The sequence below is a fragment of the Macaca mulatta genome, chromosome 6, assembly GCF_049350105.2.
Source record: "Macaca mulatta isolate MMU2019108-1 chromosome 6, T2T-MMU8v2.0, whole genome shotgun sequence".
Lineage (NCBI taxonomy): Eukaryota > Metazoa > Chordata > Mammalia > Primates > Cercopithecidae > Macaca > Macaca mulatta.
In genome coordinates this window covers 64,703,856-64,721,170 of record NC_133411.1, presented here as the reverse complement: position 1 = coordinate 64,721,170, position 17,315 = coordinate 64,703,856, and the positions used below count along the sequence as shown (strand labels likewise).

General features: G+C 38.4%; 1 protein-coding gene across 2 annotated transcripts in view; it reads right to left on the bottom strand.

Moving 5' to 3' along the window:
* Positions 1 to 9,520: 9,520 nt before the first annotated feature.
* Positions 9,521 to 17,315, bottom strand: part of MAP3K1 (mitogen-activated protein kinase kinase kinase 1) — a 77,084-nt gene continuing 69,289 nt past the window's right edge. For both annotated transcript variants that reach the window (XM_002804368.4, XM_078004742.1), the window contains exons 18-20: positions 16,542 to 16,684; positions 15,700 to 15,831; positions 9,521 to 12,164 (exon numbers count right to left, since the gene is read on the bottom strand). In XM_002804368.4, the coding sequence (XP_002804414.3) occupies positions 12,015 to 12,164; positions 15,700 to 15,831; positions 16,542 to 16,684 (425 nt within the window). In that variant the 3' untranslated portion in view covers positions 9,521 to 12,014. The remainder of the gene's footprint in view (positions 12,165 to 15,699; positions 15,832 to 16,541; positions 16,685 to 17,315) is intronic.

The following is a 17,315-nucleotide window of genomic DNA, read 5'->3' as shown; positions in this document are numbered from 1 at the left end:
GGCCATGATGGGCATGGAGATGTGCTGCTATCCAAAATTACTCTCTTCTTCTGACTCTTTTTCCCACTTCCTGTTGTTTCCAGTTTCCCCAAATAATTTACCCAATTGAAGATAAGAATGTATGTGCTGTGTTTTTCCATTTAAAGCCCATTTATGCTATAAATTACAAAAATACTGTGTAGGAAAAATGTTCTTTTTTGAAAAAAGGTATAGCTCACTGCAGCCTCCAACTCTTGGGTTCAAGCAATCCTCCCTCCTTATCATCCCCAAGTAGCCAGGATTACAGGCACACACCACCATGCCTGGCTAATTTTTTAATTTTTAATTTTGTAGAGATGGGGTCTCACTATGTTGCCCAGGCTTGTCTTGAACTCCTGAGCTCAATCAGTCCTTCTGCCTCGGCCTCCCAAAGTGCTGAGATTACAGGCGTGAGGCACAGCACCTGGCTGGTAAAATCATCTTTAACATCAGTGTCCTAAATATCTATAAATAGGGCATGTATGCCTGCACAGATTATAACTTCCAGAGCTCAAAATGAGATTAACTTGATTTTTAAATAATTTATTGAACTCCTACTATGTCCCGAGCTCTAGTGCAGGAGACAGATACTAAACACATAAATAATGTCAGACAGTGACTAATGCTGTGAAGAAAATAAGGCAGGATAATGAGAAGAGAGTGGGCTGGATATCTTATGTAGCCTTTCCAGAGCCACTGTCCACACCCTGGGGGATTGACTGGCTTGCACAACAACAAGGTCCCTTGTCTTCCTGCTTCCAAGTGGATTCGACCAGTGGAGAGCACTGGCAGGGAACTTCAAAAATAGAGGAGAGTGAGGTGCTGGTCTCTGTGTACTGGCTGTATCCCAACCTAAGATGCTCTCCATGTAGTCTTCTGTGTTTCCGGGTTTCATTCAGGCCTATGGATGGTAACAGCACTCTATTAATTGCCAACTCCATGGTTCTATACAATCTCCCTGTGGTTTCCCTTCATTCTGTCCATGCTGTTACACAATTATTTTCAAATGTCTTATTTTGCATGTGTTATCTGTTTCCTGCTGGGACCCCACTCTCTTTATGTGGGTCACATGGTGTGGGATTAGGGGTAGCAATTTTTGATAGGCTGATGACACAAATGACTGAGACCTAAATGACAAGAATGCAACAAACTTGAAAATATTCATGGGGAGATTCTCCCAATGGGAAATGCAAAGGCACTGAGGTAGTGATATGGTTTGGATGTTTTTTTCCCTCCAAATCTCATGTTAAAATGTGACCTTCTGTGTTGGAGATGGGCCTAGTGGGAGGTGTTTGGGTCATGAGGGCAGATCCCTCACCTATGGCTTGGTGCTGTCCTCACCTCATTGAGTGAGTTCTTGCTGTGTGAGTTCATGCAAGAGCTGGTTGTTGAAAAGAGCCTGGCATCTCCTCTCTCCCATGCTCTTTCTCTCTGTATGTGATACACCAGCTCCTCTTTGCCTTCAGCTGTGATTGGAAGCTTCCTGAGGCCTCACCAGGAGCAGATGCTCCAGCACCACACTTCTCATACAGCTGGCAGAACTGTGAGGCAAAATAAACCTCTTTTCTTTATAAATTACTCAGCCTCAAGTATTCCTTATTGCAATGCAAATGGACAAGCACAGGTGGGGAGGAGCTTGACATGTTCAAGCAAGGAAAATAAGGTTATGGAACAGGGTAAGTAAGAAAAAGGGAAAGATGAAGTCAGGGAGAAAGAGAAGAGGCCAAGTCCTGTAGGTCCTGGTGAGGAGTTGGGATTCTTAGTGTAATGGGAAGCCACTGGAGGGTTTTAAGCAGGAGAGTGATAGGATCTGATTCATGTTTTAAAAAGATCACTTTGGATATTATGTGGTGAAAAGGTGGCAATCACCACACCGGTAAGGCCAGTTAGGAGGCGAATACAGTAGTTATGGCAGAGACGATGGTAGCTTAGACTAGGGTGGTAACTGTGGAGATGGAGAGGGTGGATGGATTGGGGTTCTATTTTGGAGAAACTCACAGGACTTGCCAATGGATTGGATATGGGAAGGTGAAGTTTTGAAATGCCTCCAAGAAATGTCAAGTAACTAGTTGAATATTCTCACATCTGGAGCGCCAAAGCCATAGCTGGTGAGAGTTTTTAGCCAGAGCACTGGATGAGATCACCCAGGAAGAAACAGGGGATGGCAAAGAACATAGATTGAGCAGTGACTATGAAGTCACCTGTCAATAAATGCAGACCCCTCATAAGATGGTCAAAAGCAGTTTTAGTGATAGGTTTGAGTGTGTTTGAGTGCATTGAGAACCTAATGTGAGGCGAGGAATGGGAACAAGTGTGTGTGTCTCTTTCGGTAAATTTTATGGAAAGAGAGGAAGAAAAATGGAGCTAAAGGCAGAGAATAATTTGGTAAGATAAAAAATCTTATAGCATATTTGTGTGTTGATGGGAATGATCCAACACAGAGAAGGAAATTGTAGTGTGTGTGTGTGTGTGTGTGTGTGTGTGTGTATGTGTGTGTGTGTGTATTGGGTGTCGGGGGACAGAGGAAGTAGCAGGCACAACTTTGATTTCAAAATTCGGTGCTGGAAGAGAGATGATAATTAGAGATAGCAGATATTCTGTAGACTATTTGAATAGCTATGTAGCCTAATGTGGGTAACATAACTGGCAAATATTTATTCACTGAAAACTGTATGCCTAGGTACAACTTTAAAAGATTACAGTCTATTTGGGAAAACATATAATTTCTAAAAATTAAATATTAATTACCATAGAATTTCAGTGTGAGCTACCGGAGTTGGGGAGTGCTTCAAGGAGAAGTAAGTAGAAGAGAAGTAGAAGGGATTAATAGAAGCCAGCAATTCTCAAATGTGGTCTGGGGACCCTGGAGGTCCCTAGGATGTTTTCTGGGCTCTATGAGGTCAAAATTATTTTCTTAATTGTACTGAGATGTATTTGTCTTTACTCTCATTCTTTCTTGAGGGTACAGTGGAGTTTCCAGAGGTTACATGTGTGATAAAACAACAGATTGAATGCACAAGCAGATATGAGGATCCAACTGCCTTTTATTAAGTTAGAAATTACATAGATTTGGCCAGGCACAGTGGCTCACGCCTGTAATCCCAGCACTTTGGGAGGCCAAGACGGGTGAATCACTTGAGGTCAGGAGTTCGAGACCAGCCTGGCTAACATGGTGAAAACCTGTCTCTATTGAAAATACAAAAATTAGCTGGGCGTGGTGGTGGGCGCCTGTAATCCCACCTACTCGGGAGGCTGAGGCAAGAGAATTGCTTGAACCTGGGAGGCAGAGGTTGCAGTGAGCCGAGATGGCGCCACTGCACTCTAATCTGGGTGACAGAGTAAGACTCCCTCTCAAAAAAAAAAAAAAAAAAAAAATTATATAGATTTGAAAAAATATAAAACATGTCACTCTCCTACTTTTTTGGGGGTGAGATATAGCAATTTTTCATAAAGATATGTTATCTGATTTAACATGTAATAAGTTTTAATAGTTATTTCTTGTGAATTAATGCATTTTATGCATTTATCAATTTTAATATTGACATAGTAAATAGCAGCAGCTATTAACCACATGAACAAAAGGTCCTTGGGGGCTTCTGACAATTTTTAAAAGTGTAATGGGGTCTGAAGACAAAAATATTTGGGAAATTGAGTGTTAGAACCACATATTGTGATTCAAAATTTTGAGAAGGAAAGTATGTGACATTTCATTGAATGTTGTAGTTAATACCAATTCTGTGAATTATAGTAGTATGTTACATATTGATGAAATTAGAAAGTATTTTAAAATAATTTTGTGCTGCAGGACCTAAAATATTTCATAAAAAGGAGGAGAAAATGGTCTCTGCTAGTTCTTTGTATGAATTAGCAAAAGGCATCTTTTCCTCTGGCCACTTTACTGCCATCGACTGTAAAAACATGTAATAAATACACAAATCTATTAGGACTATACTGTACAGCATGCCACATATAGGTGTGTAGTACACAGCTAGTTTTGGCAGTCTTGGGAATCAACTGGAATATTCTGTGGCAGCACTTCTTGACTGCTCTGAGAACAAAAAGTTTGAAAACCACTGGTGTGAGGGAAGGTGCAGAGGTGGGGTGGAACACAGTGGATTCGGAGAGCAGGAATATAATGAAAGGAGTAGAACAGAAATTTTGCATTAGGGATAGTAGGAAATAAAGATTTAGGCAGAGTAAGTTCAGACCATTAAAAAACATGGACATTTGAGGTAGTCAGCAGTAGATAGTCATTGAATGTTCTAGTAGCAGAGTACTAGCTGGAAATAGAGTTTGAAAAGCTCAGAGGAAGAGTGGTTGGCAGGATGCATGGATGGATAGATGCATGGATGGATATAGATGGATGGATGGATGGATAGATGACCCTGCCAGCTGTCAGCAGAGTGGTTCTGAGAACAAGAGACCAGGAAAGGGCATCAAGTATCTTGCTACAGCCTCTCCTTTTGTTGTTAAGTAGACTGTTGGAAGGAGGTAGAGGGACTAGGAACACCCTGTTATGCAATAGATAAGCATTGAATCTAGGTTTTAGAATGGAAAAATGCAACTCTCAGTGATTGTTTTGAGTTTTTTCAGCATTCTAAGGGGAGCACTGAGATTTCTGCTCTATTCCTGAGAAAGGGGTGAGATAACGTTTGATTTTCAGATATCTGGCAGTCAGTGCAAATTAAAGAAAAGTTTTACTCTGCTGCCCTCTTCTGGATGTTGCATAATTGGCCAAATAATTCTTCCACGTTGTTCCCTTCACTTTTGCTCCTAGACAGACTTCTGGACAAAGTAGGTTATGCACGTCATCTCCATGACCATGCTTGTCCAGATATGATCATGTTTCCTTCCAGTTGGCTTCACTGGAATGGTCCTTGCCATTCCCCTTGTGAGACTGAAGTTCTTATCTTACCTGACGTCTGTGGCTTTTGAAATTACTGACCTTTCTTTAAAACATTCTCCTCTCTTGATTTCCCTGACCCTGTGCATTTCTAGTTCCTGAAGATGAGCTCTTGTCTCCTTTATCTATTCTGCTTCTGTCTATGCCTTAAATCTTGGTCTTCATCGGGGTTCTGGTGTTGGTTTTTCCTCACTGAACATATTCTCCTGAGTATTCTCCTCCATTTCCCTTGTCACTCATTGTGGTAGATGCTGTAAAGTTACCTGCTTGATGCCCATTCTTCGACTTCCTTACAGCTGGGGAGTTCTAGTCAAATGAAATGTGAGTGAAAATCTCAGAAGTATTTTTAGGAAAGTTTGTGTCTTCCTGACACAGGCACTACCTTTTTATTTTCCTTTTTCTTTCTCTGATTGTAGATTGGAGACCAGAGTTGGAGCCTGAGGATGAAAGCCTCATGCTAAGAAGAGTGGAGCGGAAAGATAAAGCATGGCAACATCGATGACATCCTAGGCCTAATACACCGGCCCTGACCTGCTTACCCTCTCTCGTTCGTAGGCTATGTGTCCAGTCACTTTTACATGCAGCTGAGTACAACCCTACATGATCTATCAATCGCTTCAGTGACCATTTATATGTCAATAGCTTTCACATTTATTATTTGCAACCAAAGTATCTCTGGAGGTACTGATGTGCATATACAGTATTACTGGAAACTTCTACTTGAATATCCTCCAGACAACTTGAATTTAACATGTCCAAAGCACATCTTGTCCTCCAGTCTACTCCCCTGTCATTTCCTTGTATCAGTAACGGCACCAGCGTTCACACAGGTGACCAAGCCTGGATAGCAGACGCATCCTCGATGTCATTCTCCATCCTCCTCATACCCTTCCCCCAAGGTCATTTCTACAATCTTTCAATTCTGCTGTTTAATATCACTCAGATTTGTCTCTTCCTCCTCATTCCTATGATGCTACCTTTACCTAGGCTCTGGATACTGCATTTGCCTTCTTTCTCCCTGCCTTTTGTATTGGCCCATGTGATTCTTTCTTCAAGATACTGCAAGGGTGCTCTAACGCACAAATATCGTCATGCCACTCTCTCCCATCTTTTTATTTCTCCTCCTATCCTTTCTCTCCATTTCACCCTGGTTACAATCCTCATCCTCTCACTATGTCTACATAGATGTTGAGAAATCTTATTAAGCAAATTGACTTTAAGGGAAGCTATCACTTAGTTATCTCAAAAATAAACTCTTAGCAGGAATCTCAGCATTGTGGGAAAAAGAATTTTGGGGCATGAAGGATTTATCCCTCACCACATCAGCTTAGGCTGGTTTTACCTCTACAGATCTGATAAGCTACAAACTGAGGGCCATGAGGCATGGGGTATAGAGATGTCAGGGTGCATACCAACTAATGAGATTGGCTTCAGTCATCGATGGAGTTCTTTTGGTAACAGATTGTGCAGACAGTTAGCTATTGCAAAATAAAACCTACAAAGTTAACTCTAACATTGACAACATATTTGAATGCTACATATGCATATTAATATTTTGTAACATGATACTTGAGCTATAGTGGTAAGCACTTCACATTAGTGTGTATAGTTAAGACATTAATTTTCTCTTCAGAGGTAAGCTCTCTAGCATCTATAATCAGCATCTCCACTTTTGTTCATCTCCCATCTTAGAAGACAAAAGTCTTGGCTGGGCATGGTGGCTCATGCCTGTAACCCCAGCACTGTGGGAGGCTGAGGAGGGCAGATCATGACGTCAGGAGATCGAGACCATCCTGGCCAACATGGTGAAACCCCGTCTCTACTAAAAATACAAAAAAATTAGCTAGGCGTGGTGGCGAGTGCCTGTAATCCCAGCTACTTGGGAGGCTGAGGCAGGAAAATCGCTTAAACCAGGGAGTTGGAGGTTGCAGTGAGCGGAGATCATGCCACTGAACTCCAGCCAGGTCACAGAGCGAGACTCTGTCTCAAACAAAAAACAAACAAACAAAAAGACAAAAGTCTTAGATCCAATTTCCCAAAGCTGAGATTCCCCTCTAATTTTCTACCTCTTTTGTTTTCTAAGTCTGGGCACAGGTCAGAGGTCAAAAGGTAGTCAGCCACAGGCCAGTAGTCTAGCCCAAATAGTTTTTATAGTTCTTAATAAGGATTTAAATTAGTTTTTAATGTTTAAACATAGGGAATTGCACCTAAAATCCAGATTTCCAGTTTCTCTTGAAAATTTAGAGCATTTGACAACACCGGGCTTTCATTCTGACATGGTAACAGTGGCCTACCTTGGACATGAACTTGACGCAAACTCTTAGGTCTGCCACAAGCCTTGCTGGGGATCTAGTCCAGTGGGTGTTTTGAGTCTGTGACCTTTGGGTCTTTCATAAAAACACATATTGTGCATTCACTACATGCCAGGTACTATTCTACACCATTTATATAGGCTCTCTTACTTCTCACAACACTGTCACTTTCATTTTATAGATGCAGAAATGGAGGTTCGGAAAGTCAAAATGGGGGTCATGTAGCAGGTAAGTGGCAGAACCAGATTTAACCTAGGTTGTATCTCAGGTCCTGTAGTCACCAAATCCGTCATTACCTACTTCAAGAGGCCAGTCCTTTCCTTTATCATCACAGCTCAACCTGGCATTTATGCTTACAGTATAATTTAAAACGGCCAAACCATGTCATGACATATAAAGACAGCAATTTGTGTAAGTTTTCATTAGTCACTGTTTTCCCTGACTGATTTCATGCATTGTTTTATAACAAATGACTTACATCAGCTCATAAACGCAATCATCGGCATTTCCATATGAGCCTAATAGCCCAACATTTTTCTGGTTTCTGACATGAAGACTGTCACCCATTTTATAAAATTATTAATATCATTTAAAAAGAATTAAGGAGCAATAGAATTGATTCTATTCATCTGGAACAAAAACTTTTCTCCAACTTAATATTTTTCTTAAGTGACAGAAATATACCCTTTTGCAAAAATACCCAAAACCTATTTAAAAGATGTACATTTAAAATCAAATTATACTTTGGGAGGCTGAGGCAGGTGGTTCACCTGAGGTCAAGAGTTCGAGACCAGCCTGGCCAACATGGTGAAACCCTGTCTCTACTAAAAATACAAAAATTAACCAGGTATGGTGGTGTCCACCTATAATCCCTGCTACTCGGGAGGCAGGAGAATCCTTTGAACCTGGGAGGCAGAGCCTTTAGTGAGCTATTGTGCCACTGCACTTCAACCCGGGCAACAGCGAGACTGTCCCCCCGCCAAAAAAAAAAAAAAAAAAAAAAAAAAATCAAATCATACAGAAACTTGAAACCAATGTAGAGAAACAAAATGGCTTCTGAACTCTGACATTAACCATCCTGCATGGAGATTGGTTACATGGGGGAGGAGAAGAATTAAGCAAGTCAGTCAGTATGTTGGGAATAATTGCAGTCACGATTCTCACTGCCTGAAAAGGAAGTTACAAATCTGGAAAAAGGGAAAGCTTGAGTGAACCCTGTTGGCGTTGGATTGCAAATGGAAGGTTGGTGTGAGCTCATGGTTTTTATGTGTATGTATGTAGGTATATGTATGCATATTTTACAAGTGTGTGCAGAACTGTATATATTCATATATATATTCTAGCTCTACCAAGAGAGCCAGTGAGCGGTGACACACAGTAGAATTGAGCCTATCTAGCACCCAGATCTTGGTTTTAAAAATACTGTTCTCCATCAAAGGAATCAGAGCTCTGGGAAAATGGCTGATCCCAGTGCCAAAGGAGACACTTTGGCGTAAGATGGGGCTGAAAGTATGGAAGTGTTTAAAGAATAATGGTGGCTTGCCAAGGATAGAGAAGCTAGCTTTCAGACATTCCCACTGGGCAAATCTGCAACTTGAGCAAATATATGATACATGAAAATAAATGGGAGAAGGGAAAGCTCTTCTTTGCAGCAAAACGCTGCAAAGAAGTGAAGGAACTAGATCACCATCTGGCAACCATCAGAGTAATATATTCAGGCAAAAAAGCTAAGAGCAGAGAGTTAAAACTGGGCAAGAAACGTGATATTTATGTAGTCTCAAATATCGCCCCTAAATACTTTCAATTATAAAGGTAGATTTTAATTATAAAAGGAAAGAGTAACTATACAGTGTTACTATCAGTTATCACCAGTGACGGGGCAAACGACCTGTCTGCATCCTGACATGACACACCGAGAGGAGCACAGCATCACCTGTGATGTTCCTGCCAAAAGTGTGTACTCTGAATCTAATTAAGAAGCAGCACCAGACAAACTCAATTTGAGGGGCTTCTATAAAATAATAATCTGAAATCTTTAAAAAATTAAGGCCATTAAGGTCAAGGAAGAACTAAGAATGGCCCTGGATTCAATGAGACTGAAGAAACATGACAACTGAGAGCAACTTGTGATCCTGGTTTGGATCCTCTTGCTATAAAGGACATAAATGGGCAGCTGGCGAAACCTGACTAGGGTCTTTGGGTGAAGGGTATACAGAAGTTCTCTGTGGTATTCTTGCAACTTTTATATAAGTATGAAATTATTTCAAAATAAATAAAAGTAACAACATTTGTTCAAAAACTTTTATTTACTATAAAGACAAAAACACCAAAATAGGTACAAATACTATAAAATCGGTTCAATGGGGTAAAAATTTTAATTAAAATATCTCAATATATTTAAAATAACAAAGGATACATTTAAGCCAAATTTTCTTAACCCAGAGATTTTTTTTTTTTTTTTTTTTTTTGTAACATTTGCTTACACAGTAAGGTGCTAATAGAAGTTAGCCCTTAAGCCCTGGAAATCTTAGGAATCATAGTCACACAGCAAATATAATTTCATTGTGAAAGTGAACTTTGGTAGAAGAAAAATCTATAGGACACCTGAGGTAGTAGAAACTGGAATAAACAGTAGTAGACGTTATTTACAACTTGAGTACCAAATAACATTAAGAACACAAAAATAATTACACGATACAATTTCCAGTCCAGCTTTGATCCAAAGAAAATAAGAATATTACATCACATTTGCATTGAAAACAAAACAAAAAACAAAACGCCACAATTACCAGCAAGCTGAGGGAACTGCAAACAAACTCAAACACAATGGATTTTGAAATCTACAGATAGTTTGAGTTTGAAATGTGGTGGGCATGGTGATCTACAAAGTAATACTGATTAGCTGAGGTTCCTCAGTTTATACAGTTTACATTTTTGTCAGACACAGTATTCATCTGACCAATGATCTTCCAGTACATAAAATGGCAAGAGTGCATCCTTTAAAGCTTGCACATGAGAGACTTGGAAACAATCTTATTAGAATTGTGAAAATTCTAAGTAGTCAAAAAATAAAAAATAAAAATAAAAAAAAACCAAAATAAAACAGAAAGTCAAGTACAACACATTTAGAGCTACCAAACTTCACATTTCTGTACTATTTTTAACTCTTCAAATATCGCCAATCTTCCAAAACAAAGGAATGTAAAATTTCACTAAGAAACATATTCACATAAAAAACAAACTGCCTTTTAAAAATTATAAGCAATATATCCCTGTAAACTTATCTTGTAACTTATTGTATTTCCAATTTGTGTTGTACATTTTAAATGTACTCTATATAGCTTATTTAGTTTATCCTGAGTCTTTGAGAATAACCAATTCTATTTCACACTGGCTTCTGAAGAGTTAAAACTAAAATCTCAAAAGTTGTATTTAATAGTTAATCAGTATTTGATTTAAAAGACTCACACACACACAAAAAGATTAAAAAGCTACCATTTTCCTTCAGGATTCCATGCATCTGAATTTAACTCCAGACTAAAACCATTAGGTAACTGTGCAAAATCCAAGGAATTAGTGTATAAATGAAATTCAATTCCACTTTTCTTTCTGAACACATTTTCCAAGTTCAAAGCAAATGTATTCTTAAAAAACATTACTGATTGGTAGTTGAATAATCTTTTTTAAAAATGATCTGCCAGGCCTACTGTAAAGAGATGATGCATGGTAAAAGGAAAATGGCAGTCATATGTTATTACCAGTAGTGAAGGTGAATGATGGATTGTTACACACAGAATAAGACTTAAATGTTGTGAAGTTTCCTACAGTTTGACAACCAAAACATCTTAAAAAATTCAAATAAATTTTAAGGTAATCTTGATCTTCGTTGTGAGTTGCATCACAGAGGACAGTTAATTTTTAGTTTATATTTAACCTGCACAATAAGAGTGGTGACTGACTCAAATGTAGGTAGTACTTTATTGTATTCCAATATAAAAAACAAAATTAAGTCTGTATTTTAAAAACTTTTACAATAGCAAGATATTTAATGAACTCTTGTTCATATCTAGTTTTTTTTGTTTTTTTTTTTTTTCTGGTTTGAAAAAAAGATCACCTTTCCCTGAATAAACAAAAATGAATGTAAATAAAAATGAAAATACAAAACCATAATTTCCAAAAACGAAATGAATGGGCCAACAGTAAAATGCACAATGAGCCACAATTGCCCAGGTGTTTAAGAAAATAAAGGCCAACTGTGGGTCATAAAGAAGTATCAACTTTTAAAAATATATGTATGTAATGCTACTCATAGCATATTCTGACCTAAAAGAGGCAGATACTGATTTTATAGCCAGTGACAAAAAATCTGAACGGAATTGTAGAACCCCCGCTTGTGATCACTATATGAAATGGAAGAATAATTCAAATATTAAAATAGATTCTGAGCCCCTCAGCCGCTAATATTGCTGAAAAAGTGCCCCCAAAAAATAAAATTACGCTTCTGCAATTTAGTCATGCAAACTTCACTGTCTTCCTGTTCACCTAGGCCAGTTCTTTGAAAGGCACGGTTTACAATTTCTGCACTAGTTGTGGGCTTTTGCATACTGAGCTTAGGTAAAGATCATGATTTGTCAATCACATACTTAGGTAAGGGTTCCCCACTGGCCTCGTTCATAGCTGTTCAGTGGCATCATGGCCAGTAGAATATCAATGTGGTTCCCCAAAAGTTTTTTTCTCTTGTTGAGCATCCTGTTTCTATTGTAGTTGATCTGCATAACTGGCTACCACGTAGTACGAAAGACTGGATGCTTTAGTAGCTCTCTTGATGGAGGTCTGTCCTGAGGTTGAAGTTCTAAACAACGAAGAGCCACATCTCGTAAGCCGGGAGACAAATGTGAAGGGATCGATGGAGCAGTCGTTGCACTAGCAATCTGTGGAGAAAAAGCCAGAGTGTTGAAGCTTTGCACGACTGGAAATTCTGATACACAAGCACATGTGCATCGACATTTACATCCTGAACAGAGAGAAATGAAGCAGAAGTGGGAGGATTTTCTGTTATCAAAAAGTCTATAAAAAGATTCATCCACCGGATGGGAGGTTTTCTCTAACAGTCTTTCAACTTTTAGGATTTTAGGATTTGATCAAATATATCCTATTCCTTATTATTTAAATCAACAAGGCTAAGTACATCAAAATGTTCAGGTGAAGTATTCACTCAAATGGATTCTGCTGTCCTCATAGTCTCCAAGATGGTTTGTTCTTACTGCACGTTTTCTATTTCTTCAGCAGAGAGAGCTATTTAGATTAAGAAAGACTAAAACTGAAGAGTCAATTTAATACATAGAAAACACAACTGCATTGTTTTTTTCCTTCCATGTTGGACAAATTCTGATTCTTAGTATCAAATACACTATGAAGAATGATTTTATAAAAAAGTTTTCAGTCTGACTACTTTAAACTCACCTACCCACTCCTAATCACAAGAAAACTCTTTCTTTTCCCTATCCCAGTAATTTCATAAATGCTTTGGGTTAAAAAAATGCAAAATAATATAAAGAAAATTCCTCTAAGGTCTGTGATCCTGTATCACAATATACTCAGCTGATATATACACATCTTACACACCACAAAAAGGAAAAATACAAAACAAAAAATTAAAGTCCCTCTTCCTTCTCCCCAAATGTAACTTACTGTTGACGATTTGTGTGTGTGTGTGTGTGTTTGTGGAGAAAAAAGGCCAATACATTCACAGACTTAAGATTTTCTAAAATGTCTACAAAAGAGAAAACTTAATTTAGAGACAGGGTCTCTCTCTCACTCTGCCACCCAGGCTGAAGTGCAGTGGTTTGAACACGGCTCACTGCAGCTTTGACCTCCTGGGCCCAAGCGATCCTCCCACCTCAGCCTCCTGAGTACCTGGGAGCACAGGTGGTGCCACTATGCCCAGCTAATTTTTTTTTTTTTAATAGAGATGGGGTCTCACTATGCTCAATCTGCTCTCCAACTCCTGGGTTCAAGCTCTGTTCCCACCTCAGCCTCCCGAAATGCTGAGATTACAGGCATGAGCCACTGTACTTGGCCAGGATCACTTTATATACCTTGCTCTTTTCACTTAATAATATAATCTTGTAGCACTTTGTAAATCAACAACAGCTTTACACTTGTTTAATTTCTGTATAGTGTGGATAATTTAATTACTTTCTTGAGTAGACTGAATAATCTTGAACTTGACTCTTGGTACTTCTAGACATAATCTTGAGTAAATTCCTAACAATGGGCACAGCTGAGTCAAAGAATAAGTGCATTAAAAATTCTGGCAGATATTGCCAAATCACTCTCTAAAAAAACATGCTACAGCAATTCATACTATCATAAACAGGGTATGGAAGTGTTTGAGAAAGCTTTGGGGTGATTCCAAAGGCCTCAAAGTATTTACTTCAAGTTAAGGAAACTGAAAATGTTATAGTACAATTCTCTTTAAACTTTACCTAGGAAGGAGAATGCCATGAAATCTGTTAAAATATGAACTGTGCCAATTTGAAAATTATTTACAATTGTTTCCAGGGTCTCACCAAAACTCTTAAAATAACATCAAACTTTCAAATTGATCCTAGCCATGAGTATTTATTGAGCAACTTCTGTATAAGACTCTGAAAAGAAAAAAATGAATCAGACGTGAGGTAGTTTGAAAAAGGAGGCAAGATAGGAACATAACTAGGAGACAAGAAACAAAGTGTCAGAAACAAGTATGTACTAAAATGCTAGGAGAATCTGTGGAAGGAGTTAAAAGCGGGTGCCTAAGCAGGAGAAGCACAAAATGTGGGCCTTAAAGAGAATAAGAATCTGAACCACGTAGAGAAGGAACATTGGACGTCTGAAAGAATAGAGGAAATGAGGTGGTAATACAAAACAGGTATTGTCAGAGAGGTGACTGAGGAGGTTATATAGTAAGTGTGGGGAGCACTGGAGGAGGTTACGGCAGGTGGAGTTGACTGTGTGGGCTGAGTGCTTGACTAAGGCCTAGGTGTTATTTTGTTTATCTTCATAGTAATCCCACGAAGTACGTGCTTCATGGGGTTCTTGCACCAATTTTACATATGAGAAAATAGAGGGTAGACACAAAAAATAATTTTCCTATGATCACATGGCCAGGAAGGGGTAGAGCCAGGGTTTAAAACTAGGTCAGTGTGACTCCAAAGCCCATGATTTCAACCATCACATCTACTGAAAAGCTAAAAATCTCAACCATTATCTATTCTATGGTGGAAAAGGAGATAACTGATTTGTGAGTTATAAAAAGGTACGAAAGGTAGACAGGACTGAACTGACTTGGGTGTGAATTTTAAAAATATACAAAATAGTAAATTAGGCCAGATGTGGTGGCTCACACTTGTAATCCCAGTACTTTGGGAGGCCAAGGCGGGCTTGAGGTCAGGAGTTCAAGACCTGCCTGGCCAATATAGTGAAACTCCATCTCTACTAAATATACAAAAATTAGCTGGGTATGGTGGCACGTGCCTGTAGTCCCAGCTACCCGGGAGGCTGAGGCAGTAGAATCGCCTGAACCTGGGAAGCAGAGGTTGCAGTGAGCTGAGTTCGCGCCATTGCACTCTAGCCTGGGCACTGCAGCGAGACTGTCTCAAAAACAAAAACAAAAAAACAAACAAAAGAAAATGGTAAATTAGATTTTAAAAATTTTGAATTATGTAAAATGCATGAGGAATTTCACGTTTTAAAAGTGATGGATGGATATAGATACACATATATATAAATGCAGTACATATTTCTTCTAATTTCTTCTAGGAGCAGTATTTTACTATTTGCTAATTCAATATTTGTAGCAACTTAACAGAGCATAACTACCTCAAATAACAAGAAGTGACTATATATGTCACTAACATTGACAACACCACTGACAATACCAACTACTGGAAATATACACAGATGCTCTTCGACTTACGCTGAGGTTATGTCATGATAAACCCTTTTAAGTTGATGATATTGTAAGCTGAAAAATGCAGTTAATACACCTAACCCACCAAACACTGTAGCTTAGTCTGGTCCACCTTGAATGTGCTTGTAATACCTATATTAGCCTACTCTTCAGCAAAATCATCTGACAACACAGTCCACTATGGAGTATTGGTTGTTTACTCTCGTGACTGTGTGGCTGACTGGGAGCTGTGACTCGCTGCCACTGCCTGGCATCATCAGATTATATCGTACCACATATTGCTAGCTCAGAAAAAAATCAAAATTCAAAGTATGGTTTTTACTTAATTTGTATTGCTTTTACATCATCTTAAAGTAAAAAAAATTGTGTATCAAATCCTCTCTGAATAAATATACAATTTATTTATTTACCTTCATGCTAGATTGTTAGGGAGAACCCATCAAAATTTGCCTCCTGCCAAATTCTGCTGTACTCCTTTTAGCACCAAGAAGTAATTTTTATCTCACAATTACCTTAAATATCAAAGCAAGATGATTGGAGTGTTTTTCTGCATTCCATGGTGGTTTTGCACAAGCCATTTCTATAATAGCACAGCCAACACTCCATACATCACAGCTCCTTCCATACTGTTGACCTCTTAGTACCTAAAATAAATCAGAGTTAATTTGGAAATATGACTCATTTGAAAAAAGAGAAGGCCAATTTGTAGTTATAGATTCTACTTTCTTACCTTAGGGAGAAAACTGGTACAAACAGCAATTATGTGGACTACCTAAATCTAATTTATTTCATTAATAGCTTAATTTTCCAGGTATACAAAAATATTTTGGAGAATTGTGAGATTCTGAAGCAGAGTCACATCACAGAATTTTGCTCTTAGCAAACTAAGTGGCAAGAGGACAACAAACATTACTACATATGAACATGAAGAATTATGAACACGACAGAAGAGGCTGAATCAGAAGAACAATGCTTAAACTCCTTCCACTACTGACAGAACCTGCCTCTGTATGCTCATCTCCTTTTAGAATAGAGAGGGAATATTTTTAAAAATTTGTTATGTGCACTTTGAGTTTACTACAAAACAACTGCTATAAATCACCCCAAAATTCTTTATTAGTAACAGCCCTTAAGCAAATCTATTAGAACCTATTTTTTGAATCGTGTCAAGGCAAAGACAGAAAGGTTGGGAAGAAGGGTCTCAATGAAAGATACTATTAAAACCGTATTTTAAGGGCCATGGACTTCTAATTGGTAAGTACGTACTAGATACCACTGCAAGATGGTTTAGTATAATGCTGTTACAGAGAACTCAAAAATATTTTCTTTCATCACACTCAAAGATGCTTCTCACCTCAGGTGCCATAAATGCAATTGTCCCCAGTAATTGTCCCTGAAACTCTCCTGCACCAGTTCCTTTTGATGCCAACCTGGCTGCAGCTCCAAAATCTGCAATTCTTAGTCTCTGACCAGTGCTGTCAATTAGCAAATTGGCACCTGTCAACAAACACAGCAAATGACCTTGTACGTTAAAAAAACAAAAATAAGGACAGATTAAAAACCCAGTAAAAATACTAATGAAATAGGACAACTACAAAAGAAAGAAGTGAACATTTCAGAGGTTCAGACAGTTATTCTCTTTTCCTTTCACTTCATTCTTGCTAAAGGCACACAGCTCTCTCTAGCATAAGGAAAATCTAAAACCTTGAAAGCAAAGTCTGAAAAACAAATATTATAAAGCACAAGGAGATCAAAAAGGCGATTTAGTGAAACTTGAAAGAATAAGTGTTGAAAACCTTTAATATGCTTTCCAACAAAATCTTTTTCCAAAATTCACATTTTAGCCTAATTTACATTTGAAGACAATTTTGTTGAAACATACTGATCTAGACCAATTCAAAGTATATGTGCTAAATTCATAATTAGAGCTTAATTTAAAAAGTTATAAAATTACTTCAATACATTATGTCAAATACTAGCTAAAAAGAATGATGACAGAAAACCAAATTTGCTCTTGAGAAAAATAAACTGAGGCCAGGCACGGTGGATCATGCCTGTAATCTCAGCACTGTGGGAGGCTGACGCAAGCGCATCGCTTGAGCCCAGGAGTTCAAGACCAGCCTGGGGG